Source organism: Plasmodium falciparum (genome assembly GCF_000002765.6).
Source record: "Plasmodium falciparum 3D7 genome assembly, chromosome: 13".
Lineage (NCBI taxonomy): Eukaryota > Apicomplexa > Aconoidasida > Haemosporida > Plasmodiidae > Plasmodium > Plasmodium falciparum.
The window spans coordinates 2,682,501-2,705,324 of record NC_004331.3 but is presented as its reverse complement, the minus strand read 5'-3'; the positions used below and the strand labels follow the sequence as shown (position 1 = coordinate 2,705,324).

Below are 22,824 nucleotides of genomic sequence, written 5' to 3'. Positions count from 1 at the left end.
AACCACATACAAAAGCAATCTTAAGTTAATATTTTCTTGTTCTTTTTTTATATTCTAATTTACAAATTTTATTTAATAAAATATAAAAACGTCTTTTCATAAAATCATATCAATGAAAAAATGAATACATAAAGAAAGATAAATAAAAACATATATATATATATATATATATATATATATATATTCATATTCATATGTATAAGAAACATGGAAAAAATATATAAATAACATAAATTAAAAATAAAAGACAAAGATATATGCATAATATATAATAATACATAATCATATAACAACGATTCATAAATCAATATGTTGAATTAAAAAATAATATTAAAATCAATAAATTAATATATTAAAAAATGCTTAAGAGCAAAATAAATCTTTTCTATTTTTTTTTTCTTTTTTTATATTTTTAATTAAGTTAATAATATAAGAAATAATCTATGAAGTTACATAGATTCATTCATATATATATATATATATATATATATATAATATTTATTTATTTATTTATTTATAATATTTCCATATAAAAAATATAGACATATTTATATATTCTTATTTTTTTTAACTTCATTTGATTTTTCAAAATCATCAAACTCTGATATAATTTTTTTGTCTGAAGGAATAGGATTATTCAATTCTTTCTTCATTTTGTTTTCCATTTTCTTCAATTTTTTGTATTCTTTATTAATTTTGTTTATCTCTTTTTTAATTTTGTTCTTATTCAAGGATTTCTTATTTGATACTTCTGTTAAACTTATTAGAGACATTTTACGACCATTTGATTTTTTTTTTTCATCAGATTTTGTGTTATTTAATGGTGTTTTTCCTTTTTTATTTGTAACTTTATTAGGTGATGTATTCACTTTATTAATACTTTCTTTTTCTTTAAAGCGTAAATTTCCAGTAGGTTTTGATATTTCCTTTATAGCATCTTCTAAAGCATTTATTGTTCCATTTTTAACTTGGTTAACTCCATTTTGTGCGTACTCTTTTACTTTATTAACACCTTTATCTACTTCATTCTTTAATTTATTTATACCATCCTTTGAACCTTCTTTAATTTTGTTTTTACCATTATTTACACCCTCTTTTACTATATTTATACCATTTTCTGCTCCATCTTTTACTTTGTTTATACCATTTTTTGTTCCTTCTTTTACTTTATTTATACCATTTTTTGTTCCTTCTTTTACTTTATTTATACCATCTTTTGTTCCTTCTTTTACTTTATTTATACCATTTTTTGTTCCCTTTTTTACTTTATTTATACCATTTTTTGCTCCTTCTTTTACTTTATTTATACCATTTTTTGTTCCCTTTTTTACTTTATTTATACCATTTTTTGCTCCTTCTTTTACTTTATTTATACCACTTTTTGTTCCCTTTTTTACTTTATTTATACCATTTTTTGCTCCTTTTTTTACTTTATTTATACCATTTTTTGTTCCCTTTTTTACTTTATTCAATCCAATTTGGGCATTTTCTTTAACTATGTCATTACCTTTTTTAACTACCTTTTTAGCTTTTCTAGTCAAGTTCTTTCCTTTTTCTTTAGTATTTTTAACATGTTTCTTTACATCCTTTTTTGTATCTTTTATAAGTTTTGCCCCTTTGTTAATCCCTTTTTTAATATCCTTCTTTGTTTTATTAATAATTTTTTTACTATTATTAAGACCCTTGCTTATTTTATCGAAGAGTTTATTTGATTTATCTGTTATTTTTTTTTTATTAAAGTTTTTTTTTAAAGCACTTGAAATACTATTTGTTGCTTTATCTATTAAGTGATTAGTACCGCTTTTAGCTAAATCACTTAAAGCACTTTTTAAACTGTAATTTGAATAGTTGTCTTTCCCTTTGTAATGTAAATTTTCGTAATCATTATCATATACTTCTTCATCAAGTTCTTCATCACTTTCTTCATCGTCTTCATCATTGTAATAATCATTCTCTTCATCGTTATCATAATCATCCTCTTCATCAAATTCTTCATCACTGTCATCATCATTATCATCATCATTATCATAATCATTCTCTTCATCAAATTCTTCATCACTCTCTTCATCACTCTCTTCATCACTCTCTTCATCACTCTCCTCATCACTCTCCTCATCAATTTCATCGTCACTCTCTTCATCACACTCCTCATCACTCTCCTCATCACTCTCCTCATCAATTTCATCGTCACTCTCCTCATCACTCTCTTCATCACTCTCCTCATCACTCTCCTCATCACTCTCCTCATCACTCTCCTCATCACTCTCCTCATCACTCTCCTCATCACTCTCCTCATCACTCTCTTCGTCACTCTCCTCATCGCTATCTTCATAAGTTCCCTCTTTATTCTCTTCTTCACTGTCCTCATCGCTATCTTCATAAGTTCCCTCTTTATTCTCTTCTTCACTGTCAATATCATAACTGTAGTCATAATCCTCTGTCATTTCGTCATTTTTTATTTCCTGTGTTAATTGACTAAACGCTTCTTTGTTTTCTAAATAAGATTTATTCTTTCTTAAAGACGATACATCTAATGAATCCATTTCATTGTTATTCATTTCATAATTCTTCGAATCTTCTACACCATCTTCTTCACCCATACTTTTAACAAGCTTATCTCTATTTTGTACATTTAAATTGTTCAATAACATATCATTATTTTTATTGTTCTCATATTCTTCATCTTCGTCTTCCTCTTGGTTCATATCAATATCAGCTTTTTCCATATCATTATGTGAAATACCCAAATCATCATTTAAAAATAGTTCATTTGGGGTTATCAAACTTAAAAAGGATTTACATTTAGTTAACTCATCATCAGCATTATCATCAATATTCTTACTTAACAATTCTCTGGATAATGGTTTATGAATATTAATATTAACTTCTTCAGATTCCTTTTTATTCCCCATATTATTCAAAAAAAAAGAATCTACACTATCATTAGACACATCAAATAAATTATAACAATAAAATAATTGTTCAACTGAATTCGCAAATAATTTATCATTATAATTTTCTTTTATATCCTTTGTGTCATTCAACAATTCCAATGCTTTTTTCTTTTCTAAAAAAGCCTTATTTAAATGTTGTAACCATTCATAAAGATATAGATTACTATCACGTGGATTATTCACTAACATGTCTTTATTATTATATTTATTTAAATTATTTTTTGCTTCCATTAATTTATATTTTAGAGAGGTTGATATATTTAATTGATCCTTTCGTGTATTTAAAAAGTTTATAATTTCATCTATAGTATCAGCATATTCAGAAGTACTAATTATATCAAAATTATAATTTTTCAATTCTACATTAGAAACAATAGGATCAGTGTCCCCAAGAGTATTATCTAACATCTTATATTCATTATCTAGTATTGATTCAGTGTCTGTTACATCTTCATTTTTTGGTAAAAAGGATAAATAATCAAGTGTCTTATCTAATCCTTTAAATAGTTGGCTTCTACTGTTTTCATTTAATTTTTCCAAATTAAAATTAAAGGTATATCTCATATAACAATAGGTTGTTGAACCATTCTCTGAATCCCTTTGATAAACTTTACGTAACATATGAATATCATTCTCTACAGATTCTTCTGAAGAAATTACTTTCATATTATGTTGTTCTTCATCGACTTGTTGACTATCATCAATATTGTTTTCATTACTATTATTTTCATTACTATTATTTTCATTACTATTATTTTCATTACTATTATTTTCATCATTATTATTTTCATCATTGGATGATACTTCATTGTTTTCATCATCATCATTATCGTCATCTAATGTTTCTAAAGTTATAGCTTCCTTTTTTGTATTGATATATTTCAATTTATCAAGCTCCTTTACAATTATAGCTCTCTCAAGTACATTCTCTTTAATTCTTTCAAAATTCTTAATTTTAATCTTTCTACCATCTTGCATAATAACTTTCTCTTTTTTTAAATGATCATCCGATAATAATACATCTTTATCGATTAATTCTATTTTTAAATTAATTTTTTTTTTTTCGTGAATTCCTTCACAAGAAAGAACACGAAAAAAAAGACACACAAAAGAGAAAAACGAAATTAATGTATTTAACTTCATTGTTGTAATATTTATATGTAAATATATATATATATATATATATATATATATTATGTCCAAATTATTAAATATATATATATTTTCCTTTTATTGTAATATTATATATTTTATTTTATAGGTTTATAAAAAAAAAAAAAAATGTCTATACTTTTTAATCAAAGAGAAAGATTCTTTTCGACACCATGAATAAATTAAAAAAAAAAAAAAAAATATATATATATATATATCCATATACAAATATTTATATAAATTTATTTAAATTTTTTTTTTTTTTACATTTATTTTTTAATAAATAATTCAATATAATCAATTCTACAAAAAAATAAAATCGTAAAATAAATTTACATGGTTACCGTTTTTTCACATGAACAACGATCGAATACAAGAATATTTCTATAATGTAGCTAAAATTTTTCAATATAATTTTAGCTCGTACCACCTTTTTCACATGACCTGTTCATAAAAAATTAATTACATTATTATTTTTTTATTATATAATTAATGAAATATGGCTACTATTCTAATATTTCTCAATTCTTAGAGTACATAAATAAAAAAAAAAAAAAAAAAAAAAAAAAAACAGTTAAACAAAATGTAAAAAAAATATGAACGGTACATAATTTTTTTTTTTTTTGTTAATGTATACTTATGTCCAAAAAAAAAAATATAGCTTGTCTAACAATAATTTTTTTTTATAAAAACTAAACTGTATTACCTCAAATGAAAACAACATATATAGTGTTCAAATTTTTTTTTTTTTTTTTTTTTCTATTAATGAAATATATTTTTTTCTATTAATATTATAATATTTCCATTTCTAATTTACAGATATCTTATAACATGTCTATTAAATTACTAATCATAATGAAACAAGTGATGTTTATGTTAATTAGCTAAACAATGTATATGGCTTTATAAATATATATATATATATATACTTTCATTTTTATGACATGTTAAGGAAATAAGAGATCTTTTCAAATTTTAAAGTTATATAGAAAAAATGAACTACATAATATTAGATATTTACCCACACCTATCACATTAGTGACAATCATAGCGACAATTATTATTATTATATATATATATATATTTTTTTTTTTTTATACCATTTTTTTATTATTGTGAAAAATAAAATTATTTATATTATTATATAAAAACAGAATACACAAGTATTTAAAATGTAAATTAAAAAACTCATGAGATTAATATAATGAAAAACAATACAATACAATACAATACACGTTAAATGTAAAGGGAAAATAAATAAATATATAATACAACAAAAATAAGCACACACAAATATACATACATATATATATATATATATATATTTATTTATTTATTTATTTGTTAATATTTTTTAACATTTCTTCGGCATGCTCCTTGATAACCATTCCTTTATCCTTCTCCACTGAACCAAATGCCTTGTTTTTACTTCCTCCGGAATGTCCAAGAACCGATTTCATAATTTCCTTCATAAATAAATCGGCTTGCACATTTTTATTTTTCAAAGCCTCCTTGACTTCCAAAACACAATAGGTATTATTTTCATCACAAATAATAAAGAAATAACTCAAATTTTTGTTATTTTTTGAATATGATTGAACAATCTTTTCCAAAACCTTTTGATTCCCCTTTATTTCATCAAAGAATTTGATATCCAATAGAATGTTATTTTTATCTTGTACTGCATAGTCCTTTCCTATATTTGTTGCTTTATTGAATAGTTCCTTTTGCATATTTTTCGTTTTTTCAACAATAGTTTTTTCAATTTGCTCTAACTCTTGTAAAATATGATATTTTTTAATATATGGTAAAAATTTATTTTCTTTTAATGTTCTCTTATAGTTTTGAACATCTGCTAATTTATTTTCATTTGGTTCTTGAAGAACATGTTTATATTTATCATATAAGTCATTAAATGTTTTTTCAATTTCATCAGCTTTTTTATTGGTAACAGCAGTAATTCTATAGATTCCTTTTCCAATACTTTCTTCTGATGTAACAAGGAATTTTCTTATTAATTTTGTATTCCCAATATGTGTACCACCACATAATTCAATTGAATGTAGATATGTATAGTCTATATTCATATTGTTTAATATATTATTTACATCTTTATTAATAAAGACGACATTAACTTTATCGGCATAATCTTCTTCAAAAATTGCTCTGATTCCTTTAATTTTTTTGCTTTCATCTAAATCCATCGTTTTGACAGTAACGTTTAATTCTTCCTTAATCAATTTATTAATTTCGTTTTCAATTTTGGTAATTGCATCAATGTTAATATTTTCGATAAATGAAAAATCGAAACGTAATTTTTCATCATCTACTAAGGAACCTTTTTGTTCACAAGTAAAAATAGAAAATCCTTTTTCCTCCTTGTTATTATCATAATTATTATTACTATTGATGTCATTTTCACTCATTTCATGCTTCTCATTATTTCCTTCATGCGTCTTAGATGATTTTCCACTGTTCGTATACTTTTCTGTTAATACTTTTCTCAACATGAAATTAAGCATATGTGTGGCCGTGTGATTACATGCAACCAATTTTCTTCTATCAAAATCAACAATGGTTTGAACCTTATCATTTTTGCTTACATATCCTTTGAGAAATACACCTATATGTAATACATATTCATTAATTTTTTGAACATTTAAAACTTGAAATTTCATATTATCATTTTGGATAATACCCGTATCGTATATTTGCCCTCCATTTTCGTAATAAAAATTTGTTTCTTTTAATATGAGTGCATATTTTTTTTTATTCTCTTCAATGGATTTCTCTTTTTCCAAAACTTGTTCGTCATTATTAGACGGTAATGTAAAGTTATCTAAAAAATTATTTCCATCATAAATAACTTGAACATACGTTTCAAATTTTATATCTTTATTATCACCATCATTTGCACAATTATTATTCCATTCATATTTGAAATGATCAACTGTTGGGTTAATATTATGAACATTCTTTAATTCGTGTGATTTTTCGACAGGGATATCAAAAAATTTGTTTATTTTAAAATTATTAGTATCAGATACAAGTTGATGTTTTTTAAATAAATCATTAAATTCTTGAAGATCCAAATTGAAAGATTTTTCTTCACACATGATTTGTATTAAATCTATTGGGAATCCAAAAGAAGTATATAAATCAAAAGCATCTTTTCCACTAAATATATTATTTTTCGTATTTTTCTTAATAATTTTATGAAATTGTTCTACCCCTTTTTCTAGTGTTTTATTAAATACCATTTCTTCTTGTTTAATTGTATTTTTAATAAAATTAATTTTGTCAGGATTTTGTAAATCTTTAAATGTATTACCCAAAATAAAACATACAGAATCTACTAGTTTATAAAACCATAAAACATTACTTTTAATATTAAAAACTTGTTTACCAAATCTAATAGCTCTTCTAATTATTCGTCTTATAACATAATTTCTACCTTCATTACTTGGTAAGCATCCATCACTAATGGCAACGGTTACACATCTTATATGATCACTAATAACTCGATAAGCCGTATCAATTTTATCAACATCTTGCTCATTAATTTTCCCTTCATAATTAGGTAAATATGGAAATAATTCTTTAATTTGTTTAAATATAGGTTGAAAAAGATCAGTATCATAATTACTATCTACATTTTGTAAAATAGATGTAATACGTTCTAAACCCATACCTGTATCGATACATGGAAATGGTAACTTATTCATATTTTTATTTTCATCTTTATTATACTGCATAAATACAATATTCCATATTTCAAGAACACTGGGATCATCTTTATTAACTAAACTAGATGCATCTCTATTACCTATACGATCATAATGTATTTCTGAACATGGCCCACAAGGACCTGTCTCTGCCATTTCCCAAAAATTCTCTTTTAAACCAAATGGTAATATACGATCTTCACTAATATATTTCATCCATATTTTTTTGGTTTCATGATCTGCTGGACAAGTAGATAAATTTTCATCTCCACCAAAGTATGTAACATATAATCTATCAGGGTTTATTTTATACACATTCGTTAATAAATCCCATGCAAACGATATACTTTCTTCTTTAAAATAATCACCAAAACTCCAATTTCCTAACATCTCAAAAAATGTATGATGATATACATCTTTTCCGACATCATCCAAATCGTTATGTTTACCTCCTGCTCTTATACATTTCTGTGTATCTACGGCTCTTTTTAATTTTCCCAAATCACTATTCTTGTCAGCATTACCTAAAAAAATCTTTTTAAACTGATTCATCCCAGCATTAGTAAATAATAAAGTATTATCATTATATGGCACAACAGATGAACTTTCAATAATAGTATGATTTTTTTTATGAAAATAATTAATAAAATTATTTCTGACTTCTTCTGCACTCATATATTTTTTTTGTCCTTCATCATTGGTTGAACAGTTTGTATTTTTTATATTATCATCTTTAGGGTTATTTGTGTTACTCCAATTATTTCTATTATTTAGTTTATCATTCATATCCATATTAATACAAAAATGATTACTACAAAAATGATTACTACAAAAATGATTACTACAAAAATGATTACTACTACAATTATTATTATTATAATTATATTTGTTATTATTATGCTTGTTATGGTTACTCCTATTGTTCGTGTTAATGTCTTTATAGTAACCTTTCTTCAAATTATCCAAGTTAATATTTTTATCCTTCCCTAACTTGATACTAAATGAAAAGAAATCTTTTATGTTCTTTTTCTCTTTTAAGTTATTTTTTGTGGTGTATTTCAAAAAATTCAAAAAAGACCTATTGTATGTATTTTTTGTAAAAAGTGACTTGAAACTAAAAGCATTCAAAGAAGAATAATTAGAATTATGAAAATTGTGTGAACTAGAATATATAAATGTCTTAATGCATTTATTTGATTTGTGTATATCTTTATAAAAATGGCTCTTATTATTAATTTTATTTAACTTAATAAATATATCTTTTCTTTTTATACTGTTTAAATACATAAACTTATAATGATTACAATATTCCCTTTTTTTATTTTTTTCCTTTTTATACTTCTTTTTTATTTTCTTACATAAATGTAACAAGACATAATTATTATTCTGATCTTTTAATATTTTATTATTATGTACGGTTAATATATTTTCATATGAATAAAAAGAAAAAAATGGTTCACCACATTCTCTTTTTATACTACTACTATTATTATTGTTATTATTACTATTGTTATTATTACTATTGTTATTATTACTATTATTATTACTATTATTATTATTACTATTGCTTTTTATTTTTTTTTTTTTATCATTATTAATAAATAAATTTATTCTTCTCCTTTTATTTGAATGCAGAGGCAACAAATCAAAGGTACTTTTCTTTCTTTTTAATAAATTCTTTCCAGAATTAAAAAAAAAATATATATCTTTCTTCTTCTTCTCTTCTTTAAAGGGCCTACTTAATATAATCTTACAATTACCTAATATAATGCTTTCTTTAATATTCAAATATAAACAAAAATAAAGGAATATCAAAAAGGAAAAGGAATAAACAATCATATATTTATTAAAAAAAAAAATATTTCAAACATTAAAAAAAAAAAAAATATATATATATATATATATATATATATATATTATAATATATAGTATAGAAATTATATCTTCATAATAATATTATAAAATGTCAACATGTATAATTTTTTACAACTCAATCATTATTTAAAAATTATAACATATATATAAAAAAAATATTATATATATATATATATATATATATTTTATTCAAACAAGAAAAAAAAAAAAAAAATCTAATAATATTTATAATTAAAATATCTTTTATATTGTACATATTCCTTATGTGGAATTAAAAAAAAATATATAACCTATATAAAAAAATAATATATTAATCTTACATATATATTAATATAAATATGTAGAATATGTATAATTATAATTTTTTTTTTTTTTTTTTTTTTTTTTTTTTACTCCTATAAATTATATAAAAATTTTATGTTATTTAAATAAATTAATTTATTAATTTATGTTTTCTTTTTAAAAATTCATCATATATATATATATATATATATATAATAATATAATTTACTTTTTGTTATGTTTCTTTTTAATAATTATTACCCAAGAAACATTAAGAAATCGTGACCCTATAAAAAAAAAAAAAAAATATATATATATATATATATATATTATAACATATAGAAATTTTGAAAGAGAAACCATTTATTAATATATAAATATATATATATATATATTTATATATATATTTATATTTATATTTATTTATTTATTTAATTTATAACATATTGTAAACTTTATTTCATTTCCGATTTTAAGATGCCGAAATCAAAAAGAAATGTTAAGATATCCTTGACCAAAGTCAAGAAGAAAGTCAACAAAAAAGAAATGAAAGACCTGAAATTATTAGAAATAAAAAAAATGATTCAAATACCAAATGTTTATGTTTATGTATTAGATATTAGAACTTATTCAAACAATAATCTCAAAGTAGCCATAGAACATTTTAAACCAAACGGAAAGTAAAATGGAAAAAAAAATAAAACAACATATATATATATGTATACATATTTGTGACCACTATATATATGTAAAAATATCATGGACTCATTTTTTTTTGTTTTATGTTTCATTCATAGATTTTTTATTGGAAAGAATAAATTAATGAAATTAGCACTTGGTATCAATGAAAATAATGAAGTCAAACCAAACATGAGCAAAATATCAGAGGTATCATTCTTTTTAATTTTTAATATATTTATATATATATATATATATATATATATATATATATATATAATATATGTACATATATTAATATATACATATCTTTTTATACATATATATATTTTTTTTTTTTTTTTTTTTTTTTCCTTTGATTAGCTACTTATTGGGAACCGTATTCTTTTAATCACCAAGGATGGCCCATTAAGCGTTCTGAAATTTTTTAATGAATTTCAACCAGAAGAATATATAAAACACGGAAATATTTCACCACAAGATATAACATTAAAATGTGGTGAAGTTTTAAATGTTCCAGTGTCTATGCAAAAGGATTTACAAAAAAGGAAATTAAATTTTGATATTGTTGATCAGAAAATTATTTTAAAAGAAAACAAAGTTCTAGCTGAAAAGGATAAACTTATAAGCTTAGAGAATTCAAAAATCTTAAGAATGTTAAATATGAAAATTGCATTTTTTGACATTACAGTTTTGGGTTATTGGTATCTCGATAAATTCGTTTCATTAATGAATTAAAATATGTAAGAATTTTTTAAATTTATTCTTTCCATAAAGATATATATATATATATATATATATACATATATTTTTCATTTTATTTCATATTTTTTAATTTTTATGTAAATTTAATTTTTTTTCTTTTTTTTAATTAAAATAAGACTTTGTTTATAATTAAGTTAAATAAATAAATATATATATATATTATATATATATATATATTATATTATTTGAAAAAAAAAATATATCCATATGCATATAATATTATATATGTATGTTTTTTCTTTTTTTTTATAAAAATGAAGAACAATACAAAATGTTTATTTTTTAAAAACATTTCTACTGAAAAGAGAAAAATACAACAAAATTAAAACAAAATAAGTAATAAAAAAAAAAAATAATAATAAAATAAAATAAAATAAAAAGACAACAACAACAAAAAAATAAAATAAAACAAATAATAATAAAATGTCATATAATATAAAATATATAATATTATAAATATAAGAACCTTCTTAAGAATAATAATGAACTAAGATATATTCTATTATATGGGGTAATATATTATTATTTTATATATTATTTTTTAATTTATATATATATATATATATATATTTATATGTATTTTTTTTTTTTTTTTTGAATGTCTCTATAGTTTAGAATACTATAATATTTTCCATGTGGATCTGATCCTTCAATATTGATTTAATTGAACTTGTCATTGGTGGAGGTCCGCATAATAAAATTAAGGTATCTTTATTTTTTACTTCAATATTTAACTTTTCATATTTCAAAACATATTTTCTTAATAATTCTTCATTTATAAATCCGATGTTTTCAAAATTGCCCATTTGGTTAGTATTCAAACATTTGTCTACACTGTATACCCTCTTGAAATTTTCGAACCTGTTTTCATAATCGTCAAAAACTATAAAATGAAAAAATAAAAAAATTGGAAAGATGTATATATATAAACATATATATATATATATATATATATATATATATATATACATACATATATATATTTTTTTTTTTATTATTACTCGATTTTAACAAGATTTCATTCTCGTTCCTGTTAGCATATATAAAGGTGATATAAACAGGATCACTCGGAAGTTCCTTTTCTTTTGTTAATAATAAATGATTTATCAAACGAAAGAAAGGAGTCATTCCTGTACCACCAGCAATCATAACAATATGTTTTTTAATTTTAACAGATTTTGAAAGATGCAAGAGTTCATTGTTTCCTTTATACTCTAGTAATCCAAAAGGTCCATTTATATCTATCTCATCATTATTATTTAATTTATTTAGTTGTATACTCATTTTCCCACCATCTATATATTCATCATCTGGATAATAAACACGAATAATAAAATGAACATGTTTTTTCTTTTTGTCAATATATACTGGGGTATAACTTCGACTTATCTGTTTCAAATTTTTTTCCTTATCATCATTATTATTCCATTTTCCTTTTATTTTCCCTTCAATGTTTGATGCATTGAATTTTATATGTTTACAAATACCTAATCCTAAATACTCATATTCATCAGGATAACTAAATATAAATATCTTAACCGTTGGTGTCAATTTTATTATCTTATATAATTTAAAACTCTGATTCTTTCCATTCAAAAAAGGCTTTTCTTGACTTTTTTCTTTTGTGTCTAATTCTTCATATTCATGTTTCTTTGAATACAAATTAAATAATTTATTGTTATTATGTAACTCCTTTCCAAAATAACCCAAGAAACTTATCGACACACAAAAAATTATTATGCTACTAATATTTGATGTTAAAAAATAAAGGATTCTCATAAAGATGGATCTAAGCATGGATCTGAATGATCTCTTCATTCTAAATAAAAAAAAAAAAAAAAAAAAAAATATATATATATATATATATATATATATATATATATATATTATATATATATTGAATTACACTAAACAAAAAATCTTTACAGATAAAAAAAATTCTTTATATATTTCTTATATATATTTACTATTTTTTATATATAATTAAATAATTCCAAAGAACAAAAAAAATAATAAAATAATAAAACAATAAAATAATAAAATAATAATTTTACCTTTCCTACTCATAAAACAAATATATATTTGTACAAAATTAATTTAACCTGAGCTGTTCATATATTTTTATATAAAACCTTAGGAAAAATATAATATATTTTTTTTTCTCTTAAATATATAATGATCTCTAAATTGTGTTTTATATATTTTGTGACTTATCTATATGTACATATAATTCATATATTTTATAACTCCTTTATTATTATTATTATTATTTATTTATTATTTTATTTTAATTTATTTATGTTCATAATCAGTTATGTTGTTGGAATGGGCTAATTTCTTTTAAATAATAACAAAAAAAAATATAAAGATTGAACATAATAATAATATATTATATATATATATATATATATATATATATTTATACATACCAATTTTGTTTCAATTTTATCATATATTAAATTGGTTGTTTTTATCTTTATCATTATAAAGGAAATATTATACAACAAAAAAAAAAAAAATAAAAAAATAAAAAAAAATATAAGTAAATAATATATTAATGTGTAACTTATAAGCTAACATAAAGGAAATTTTATTTTGATAATTTTTATTCAGAGATCAAAACGGATTAATATATTTACCACACACCCATTTCGATTTTATGTTACAAATTGAAATATATATATATGTCTTTTTTTTATGTATGTATTTTTTTTTTTTCATTAAATAATATTATATAAACGTATCATAATCTTCATGCGCCTTTAGAATTTTTCAACTCTCAATTTATATACAAAAGTATTTTTATTTATAACAATTTGACAAAAAAAAATTTAATTATATAAAAATTTTTTTTTTTTTTTTTGAATAAATAAATAAATAAATAGATATATACATAAATATATACATAAATATATACATAAATATATACATAAATATATACATAAATATATACATATATATATACATAAATATATACATATATATATACATATATATATATACATATATATATTTATACACATGTATAAGCACAAAACTCATTTTAATTAAAAATACAAATAATACATATGAATAAATGTATATTTAAAAAAAAATATATCTTAATAAATATAAAAAATAAAAATAGTACTAGTTAATATATATATATATATATATATATATTATTTTATTTTATTTTATTTTATTTTTTTTTCATTTCCTTTTTAATACATTATCTATTTGGTCCTTTTCTTTTTTCCTTTTTCGAGATTTTGTTTTAGTATTTTTAATATAATCAGTGATGATGTTCATAAAACCATTGTCGTTGTCTACAATATCTTCCTTTTCATTTGACGAGGATTTATAAGACTTTGTAACGTTATCATACGTTTGATCATTTTCCTTATTTGCTTCATCATCGTTGGTTTCTTCTTTTAATATATTATTATTATTATTATTATTATCATGATCATCATTACTTTGTTCATCATATATTGGAATAGTAGTGTCCTTATCATTACTATTAAGGTCACTATCAAGATGTTTGGATATTTTATGGATTCTTTCGAATTCTATAAAAGTTTTATCGTGTTCCTTTTTATGATTAATATCATTTTGATTTTGCCCGTTTTCCTTCGACATTAATATATCTTCAAACAATTTCTTTGCCTTTAGATATTTTTTATTATTCGTACTAAGCGTTTTAGTTTTTTGATATTCTTTAAGCTTCATAAAATTTTTAATATAATTATTATACACATTAATATCATTTTGTATCAGACTATCTAGTATATTTTTTTTTATATTATCATCACCTAATTTAAAAAAAGTTACAATGGTATGAGCTCCAATATAATGTTTTGCAATATTGTTATATTGGTTTTGGAATAAAGTAATGAATCTTCTCAAATATTTTTCATTTACTAAATTGAATGTATGTACTATCTTTTCACAAAGGATAGAAAGATTTTTATCACATGAAAAATACAAGAGTATATTACCTCTTAATTGAATATTTTTTCGATAAAACGGTTTGCTATTATTCATTTTTGTTTTTATATTATCATTATTATGTAGAACATTCTTATCCACATGCATACCCTCTTCATGTTTTGTAAAACAATCCACAGGAATAACTTCTTCTGTTTTTCTTGAGAAATTTTCCATAAAGCTTTGATAATTTTCTACATCTATGGAACTGGGCTCATTTATATTAACCGTCTTAATAAAATTACAAAAATATTTAAACGAATTTGTTAAGTTGGTTATGGATTCTTTTGGGAAAGATAATAAATAAGATAAAATATAATAACCATTTATATCGATTTTTAAATAATTATAGAAATTATAATTATTTATATTTTTACCTAAATTATTTTTATTATATAATATGTCCTTTTGTTCCTTTGAATTTATGTCTGTACAATTATCATCTCCTTTATTTATATAGATATCCCTAACCAAAGATGGTAAATCATCATAATTACACATACATAAAATACATATCCACATAAACTTTCGACTGTTTCCCTTTTTATGTTCATCATTCAAATGAAAATTTTTTATTAATTCATTAAATAAATATCTACAATTCCTTTTATACCATTGTGCCAAAAAGAAAAGACATTTTAAAATATTAAAAGTTTTATATTTAATTAATTGTTCAATATGTATATTCTTAATTAATAAATCGAACATTTCTTCAGAAATATATTCATTTGTAAAATAATTACACAAAACCATATTAGAATATATATTTTCACATATCAATTTATTAACATTTTTTAAGATATACATATTGAATATATAAAATGTTTCTTCATTTTTTATTTTTAATAATTTCTCTATCATGATGCTTGAATTATCTAGTACAATTAATATATCTAATAATTGCTTTAAAGGACTTTCGACATGTACCGATACTATATTATTATCAACGTCATCTTTTTCTTTTGTTTTCTCTATATAATATAATTTCGTTTTATTTATTAAAAATATCTGACTAATCAAAGAGGAACATTCAATATTTTTATCATTTAACAATTCAAATAATATAACAAGAGCTGGCACAGAATAAGTATTGTATAATAATGGGCATATAAAATGTTGGCTATTACTTTCGGCAATATATTTTAAATTATCTGAATTGTTCATATTATTATGAGTCTTATCGATATTGGGTATAACATTTTTTGTATTATTTTGCTCCATAATATTATTACTACAATTATTACTACAATTATTATTATTATTAATATTATTATTATTGTTTTCCTTTTCGTTTTCGTTTTTGTTGTTTTTATCATAATATACATATTGATATAACAAATTTTTATACTTTAAAGATATATTAGGTTTTTCAATTTCATTCGATATCCTTTCCACAATTTTATGTATATATTCGTAAAAATTATTGGATTGGAAATTTTTATCAACATATTTCAATTCACTATTTGTATTATTATGAAGTTTATTTTTTATTCTATTTTTATTTATCTTCGATTTTCTAAATGTTATATTACTTATGTTAATATATAGGTATCCTCCTAATGAATATAAAAAAGATCTTAATACATGTGTACCACATCTATCAAAAATAATCTCAAATAAATGATCACACACAAGGTCACTTATATTTTTGAAGTAATCATACATTTTGTTGTATTCCACATTCTGTATAATTAATTTGTCTATATATATATATTCATATTTATTAAAATAAGGAAATAAACATAATAAGCTTTGTATAACGTGTGATCCATAATTAGATAAAGTTAATTTCATAAAATATCGACTAACCACTCTTAATAAATTATTATATGCTTCTATACATTGCATGCTTATCTTTTCATTTTTTACATTCTTCTCATTATATTTTAATAAAAAAAAACAATAATATATTAATTTCTCCATAATTTTAGAACCTTTCCTATGATCAAATATTTTTATTTCATTATTTTTTATTTCTTCAATAACTTTTAATAATATACATATATCATCTTCTATATAATAACACGTATTATCCAAATTAATATGATGAAATGCTTTATTCCCTTTATTTATATTTTCATCTCTCATTTCATATATTAAGTATTTTTCATATTTTTCGTTTAATATATAAGAAATATTAATAATGTAATCATAAATATCTTCATAACTTCTTTCTACATCATTTTCATCATCATTTCGATAGGTTCCATCAAACTTACTTCCACGTTTTTTTGTATTTTTCCAACCAAATGATTTATTATTATTTTTATTATAATATCTATGGAAATTATTATTATTATTATTATTTTCCTTATGGCTAAAACTACTCCACTTCTTTTTTGAACTTATATTAAATCCTTTCATCTTAATAAATTTATAACATCATAATTTTATGAAGCACAAAAATGACAACAACATAAATATAAATAAATAAATAAATAAATATATATATATATATATATAAATAAATATATATATATATTATTTTATTATTTATGTATGATATTATAAAAAGGTTTTATTTTTATTACTTTAATTTTAAATCAACAAATCTATAATAATAACTTTGTTTTTTTTCTCATTTTTATAAACATGGAAAAAAAAATAAAAATAAAAATAAAAAGATGAATTTATAAAATAAATTATATGATATTAAAAATAATCCTATATATAAATATAATATATATATATATATATATATATATATATATATATTATTTTTAATAATTTTCTTTCCAATATATTAATATTGTAAAGAACTCTATAAAAATTTTTCTTAAAAAAAATATAATGTTTTTTTTTTTTTTTTTTTTTTTTTTTTTTTTTTTCCTTCATATTATAGCACGTATATTTTTTTATATATTAATTTGTTATAATATAGGATATCAATATTACGTATTGCTTACATCAATAGTAAATTATATATATATATATATATATATATATATATATGATTTATTTATTACTATTTTATTTTATTTTTTATATTTTTTATTTTTTCCAAAAATATCTTTAAATAATATCTTTTATCAATATAAAATAAATGAAAACATTTAAAAGTAAAATCTTAGAAAATTGAATAAACTTTTAAGTGATTATAATATGTAAAAAAATAAAGATGAAAAAAATAAGGAAACATATGTATACTTTTTTTTTTTTTTTTTTTTTATAGTATAATATATTGTTGACCTTTAAAAAAATAAACATATGATGATAATACATATAATATATATATATATATATATATATATGTAGATGGTATGTTTTAAAAATTTTAGGGAACATCTTAATAAATATACATTTTATTAAATTATCTTTAATGGTCTATTCTCATTCTTTTTACATTAAAATCAAGTTTATAATATTTTTTTATATAATGACTATTATAAAAAAATTAATCTTCATAGTATAAAAGTTATACAATCAAAAAAAAAAAAAAAAAAAAATATTATATATATATATATATATATATATATATATATTTATGTGTTATAAAAACAAATAGGTTATTTTGCTTTATTCATTCATTAGGTTAACACCTTTTAAGGTTAAAAAGACATAAATATATAAATATATATATATTTTATGTACTTATGTATAGAGTCATATTTTATGTTGCTACCTTTGTTCTTATATTAAACTTCGTTTTAAGGATCCCTCAAATATGCTCATGCATCCCCATAACAAATGACTACGTTTCTGAATTATTCGATATGGATCTTTTCGATAATAAAGAAAGAACTAAAATAAAAAATGAAATATATGATATGATTAACGAAACGCATAAGACATATGCTTGTTGTAAAACATGCATAAAAATAATACAACTCTTATATCAAATAATAAAACAAGAAAAAAAAAAAGAAAAATATATCGATATTATAATAGAAGATATATTAGAAATTAATTTATGTAACCCATATTTATGGAATAAACATTTCTATTATAATATAGCATTATATACAGAATACTTTTTAGATAATTGTAAATATACATTAAATATAATTAAAGATAATATAGAAAAATATATTTATAAATCATATAATAACCAAAATGATTTATACATATATATATGTCTTCCTATAAATCCAATATGTAAAACAGCTATTATGGAACAACAAAAAGATTTAAATCACAATATAAATATTCAAACGGTTTTTTTTATGTACTCTCAGTATTTGGTATCAAGTGTAAGTAAAAAAAAAAAAAATAAAAAAAAAAAATATATATATATGTATATATATATATATATATATATATATGTCTTTTGCTTAAGGAAAATTTTATAATTACTACAAAAGGATTGCCTTACAAAATAATCGAAAATAAAATAAGCAAAGAAATAAAAATAAAACAAAATAGTTATGTCATTATACAATCACAAATAAAGGTTATACATTCAAAGGTACTACAGGATGATTTTTCATATGGAAAATATAGACTTATAAAAATAAGCAAGGTAAGGACATGTAATTTATGAAAAAGGAGAAATATAAAAAAATATAAATAATATATATATATATATATATATTATTTATTTATTTATTAGTTGGAAGAAAAAATCCAAGAATTATTTTTAAAAATGAGGGAAGGATATTTATTCGTCTTCTTTTTTTATACAAAATATCATCACGAAGGAGGTATAAAAAAGGTTTCACATATATATATACATATGTATGTATGTATGTATGTATGTATTATTTTATTATTTTTTATTTTCCTTTTAAAGTTATTTTACCCAGCAATTCCATTCTAGACGTTAAAATTAAAATTCATCAAGTAAAAGATCACATAAAAGATATCCATATAGAAAAAAGAAAAAAAGAATTAATTAATGATATAGATGGATTTTTATTGTACTCTTAAAAAAAAAAAAAATAAATAAATAATATAATGATAATGATAATCATTAAGATATATCTTTATTTTCATTTAAAATATACAATTTTATTTTTATTTAACATTTTTCTCGCTCCTCATCGTAATTTGTAATATCCAATATTTTTTTTAAACTAGACATGATTTTATTCTCTACATCATCATACATATTTTGGACCTTTCAAAAATAAAAAAAAAATAAATACACATTTATTTATTTATACATATGTATCATATACAAATGAAATAGCATCATTATAATAACATTAACATAAAATATATACAAATATATATTTTTTTTTATTTTATTACTCTTCTTATCAATTTGTCGTTATCCTTTTTTTTTTCCCTTCTCCTCTCATCATATTTTTGTAATATATTATTTTTTATATGACTAAACGCTTTTTCTATATCTATTCTTTGCTCATATTTATTTATTTTGAAATGTACATCGTCTTTTTTTATATCAAATATGTTCATATGCTTTTGAAAAATCTCCAAGAAATTATTTCCCCTATTTTTATCATCGTAGTTATCAATAAAACCAACGCTAGCTATAACAAAAAAAAAAAAAAAAAAAAAAAAAAAAAAAAAAAAAAAATACAAATGTATAGATATATATATATATATATATATATTATCCCATACGACTCGTAGAAAAAACAAAACAATGTTTTGTGTTCCTTATTATTTTCCCCTTTACATGTAACCAAACCCCTTAGATATTCTTCAGACCCTAAAATATTGATTTCTTGACATGTCGATACATCATCAAAACATATTTGTGACGTATCTTCCTTTTCTATTTCCGAATAATAAGAATTCTTATGAATACATAGGAAACATATTTTATAGTTAGGGGTAAAAATATATTTATAAAAAGAATAATTTTTAAAGAAGCTACGAATTGAATATTTTAATAATATATGAAGAGAAGAAAAAGAAAAAACCTTTATAAAATAAGGTACCCTGTTTATACAATGTGATAACATGATTTGTTTATATTCCAAAAAAAGATTTATTATATTCTGACATTTATATATAAATTTATAAAAAATATATTTCTTTATAGACAGAAAGGTAGAAATCTCTTTTATTGTTAAATTTTTACTTACACAAAATAAAAATATATCATAGAAAAAATCTTTAAGAATCTTTTTCATCTTTCCTATTTTTAATTTATTAATATCATATATGTTACAATAATTATCATCATATAAAATCTCTTTATACTTTTTTATTATTTCCATATCACTATTTATTGACACTGGTAAAAAATTATCAACATGTATTTTTACTCTCTTTTTATTTTTTTCTTCATATATAAATTTAATATTTAAACTTTTCAAGAGCATCTTCTTTTGTTTCTTTTTATTACACATAAGTATAATTTCTCTCATCCTCTTTTTCTTAATATCGTGGAAAACAAAGGATGGTCCCTTTCTAATATTATTCTCTTCACTCATTTATTGTCTATATAAAAAAATATATATATGTATATATTATATACGTAGTTCCTATTTCTTTCTCATCAATAGTAATCCTTTAACTAATTGTATATATTTATATATATAATATATATAATATTGTCTTATGACATATACATTTTATCTTTCTATCAAAAATTATTATAAGAACACATATAAGTATCAAAAAAAAAAAAAAAAAATTTCCAGTATATATTACATAATTTTATTACATATTATTTATTTTACATATTTTACTTAATTTTTTATATTTTTATTTCTAATGTAATTATAATTTTATAATATCATAATACTATGCTATATGCTCAAAAGATATTATATTATAAGACACCATAAAAAAAAAAAAAAATATATATATATATATATATATATATATATAATACATATTTTACATTTTACATTTTATATTTTTTATATTCTTCATTCTATTGAACAACAAAATTTTAGATATAACATCCCATTTTTCCTATATTTTTTTTTTTTTTTTTTTTTTTTTTTAATTTTCATATTTATATGATATATAAAAATATTTTATTTAAAAGTGTTAAAATGAAATAGCAAATATAATGTTTAATTAATAAAATTTTGTAAATCTTATGAAAAAAAAAAAAAATAAATAAAACATATATATTATATATATTGAATATAATTATATATTTCTAAGTATATAAACATTTATAAAAAAAAAGAAATAGTTACAATTTTATATATCTTTTGATATGGATATAATATATTTTCCATAAGAACAAAAAAAAAAAAAAAAAAAAATATTTTTTTTTATAAAAAAAATTATATCTATGTCTTACCAAAGTATAATTGGAGACACATATTGATATAAAAATATGTAAACATATATGTAAATATATATGTATAAATATATATGTATAAATATATATGTATAAATATATATGTATAAATATATATGTATAAATATATATGTATAAATATATATATATATATTTCCCATTTAATCATCACAGTCTTCTATGGAAGTAATCGATTCATAAACAAACCCCTCGTTATGTTCTCTATTGTTCTCATAATCATTATGTTGTATAT

General features: G+C 20.0%; 8 protein-coding genes across 8 annotated transcripts in view; 2 read left to right on the top strand and 6 right to left on the bottom strand.

The window, feature by feature from the left end:
- Window positions 1-548: 548 nt before the first annotated feature.
- Window positions 549-4,097, bottom strand: PF3D7_1367800 (secreted ookinete protein, putative; the record flags this gene model as incomplete). The annotated part of the gene is made up of 1 exon (XM_001350353.1): window positions 549-4,097. One exon carries the CDS (start codon window positions 4,095-4,097, stop codon window positions 549-551), a length of 3,549 nt encoding a protein of 1,182 aa, XP_001350389.1.
- Window positions 4,098-5,443: 1,346 nt separating this feature from the next.
- Window positions 5,444-9,670, bottom strand: PF3D7_1367700 (alanine--tRNA ligase; the record flags this gene model as incomplete). Its single annotated transcript, XM_001350352.1, has 1 exon — window positions 5,444-9,670. The coding sequence occupies one exon, from the start codon at window positions 9,668-9,670 to the stop codon at window positions 5,444-5,446; it is 4,227 nt and encodes a 1,408-aa protein (XP_001350388.1).
- A 795-nt stretch (window positions 9,671-10,465) lies between these two features.
- Window positions 10,466-11,404, top strand: PF3D7_1367600 (ribosome biogenesis protein MRT4, putative; the record flags this gene model as incomplete). The annotated part of the gene is made up of 3 exons (XM_001350351.1): window positions 10,466-10,668; window positions 10,786-10,876; window positions 11,030-11,404. 3 exons carry the CDS (start codon window positions 10,466-10,468, stop codon window positions 11,402-11,404), a joined length of 669 nt encoding a protein of 222 aa, XP_001350387.1.
- Window positions 11,405-12,042: 638 nt separating this feature from the next.
- Window positions 12,043-13,249, bottom strand: PF3D7_1367500 (NADH-cytochrome b5 reductase, putative; the record flags this gene model as incomplete). Its single annotated transcript, XM_001350350.1, has 2 exons — window positions 12,043-12,314; window positions 12,433-13,249. 2 exons carry the CDS (start codon window positions 13,247-13,249, stop codon window positions 12,043-12,045), a joined length of 1,089 nt encoding a protein of 362 aa, XP_001350386.1.
- Window positions 13,250-14,623: 1,374 nt separating this feature from the next.
- On the bottom strand, window positions 14,624-17,764 carry PF3D7_1367400 (conserved Plasmodium protein, unknown function; the record flags this gene model as incomplete). Its single annotated transcript, XM_001350349.1, has 1 exon — window positions 14,624-17,764. The coding sequence occupies one exon, from the start codon at window positions 17,762-17,764 to the stop codon at window positions 14,624-14,626; it is 3,141 nt and encodes a 1,046-aa protein (XP_001350385.1).
- Window positions 17,765-18,993: 1,229 nt separating this feature from the next.
- On the top strand, window positions 18,994-20,266 carry PF3D7_1367300 (conserved Plasmodium protein, unknown function; the record flags this gene model as incomplete). Its single annotated transcript, XM_001350348.1, has 4 exons — window positions 18,994-19,590; window positions 19,677-19,859; window positions 19,950-20,040; window positions 20,130-20,266. 4 exons carry the CDS (start codon window positions 18,994-18,996, stop codon window positions 20,264-20,266), a joined length of 1,008 nt encoding a protein of 335 aa, XP_001350384.1.
- A 91-nt stretch (window positions 20,267-20,357) lies between these two features.
- Window positions 20,358-21,744, bottom strand: PF3D7_1367200 (CLAMP domain-containing protein, putative; the record flags this gene model as incomplete). Its single annotated transcript, XM_002809061.1, has 3 exons — window positions 20,358-20,456; window positions 20,591-20,832; window positions 20,982-21,744. 3 exons carry the CDS (start codon window positions 21,742-21,744, stop codon window positions 20,358-20,360), a joined length of 1,104 nt encoding a protein of 367 aa, XP_002809107.1.
- Window positions 21,745-22,732: 988 nt separating this feature from the next.
- Window positions 22,733-22,824, bottom strand: part of PF3D7_1367100 (U1 small nuclear ribonucleoprotein 70 kDa homolog, putative) — a gene marked incomplete at both ends in the record, with an annotated part of 1,272 nt that continues 1,180 nt past the window's right edge. The window contains one exon of the mRNA XM_001350346.1: window positions 22,733-22,824. This exon is cut by the window's right edge and continues 1,180 nt beyond it. Within this exon, the coding sequence (XP_001350382.1) occupies window positions 22,733-22,824 (92 nt within the window).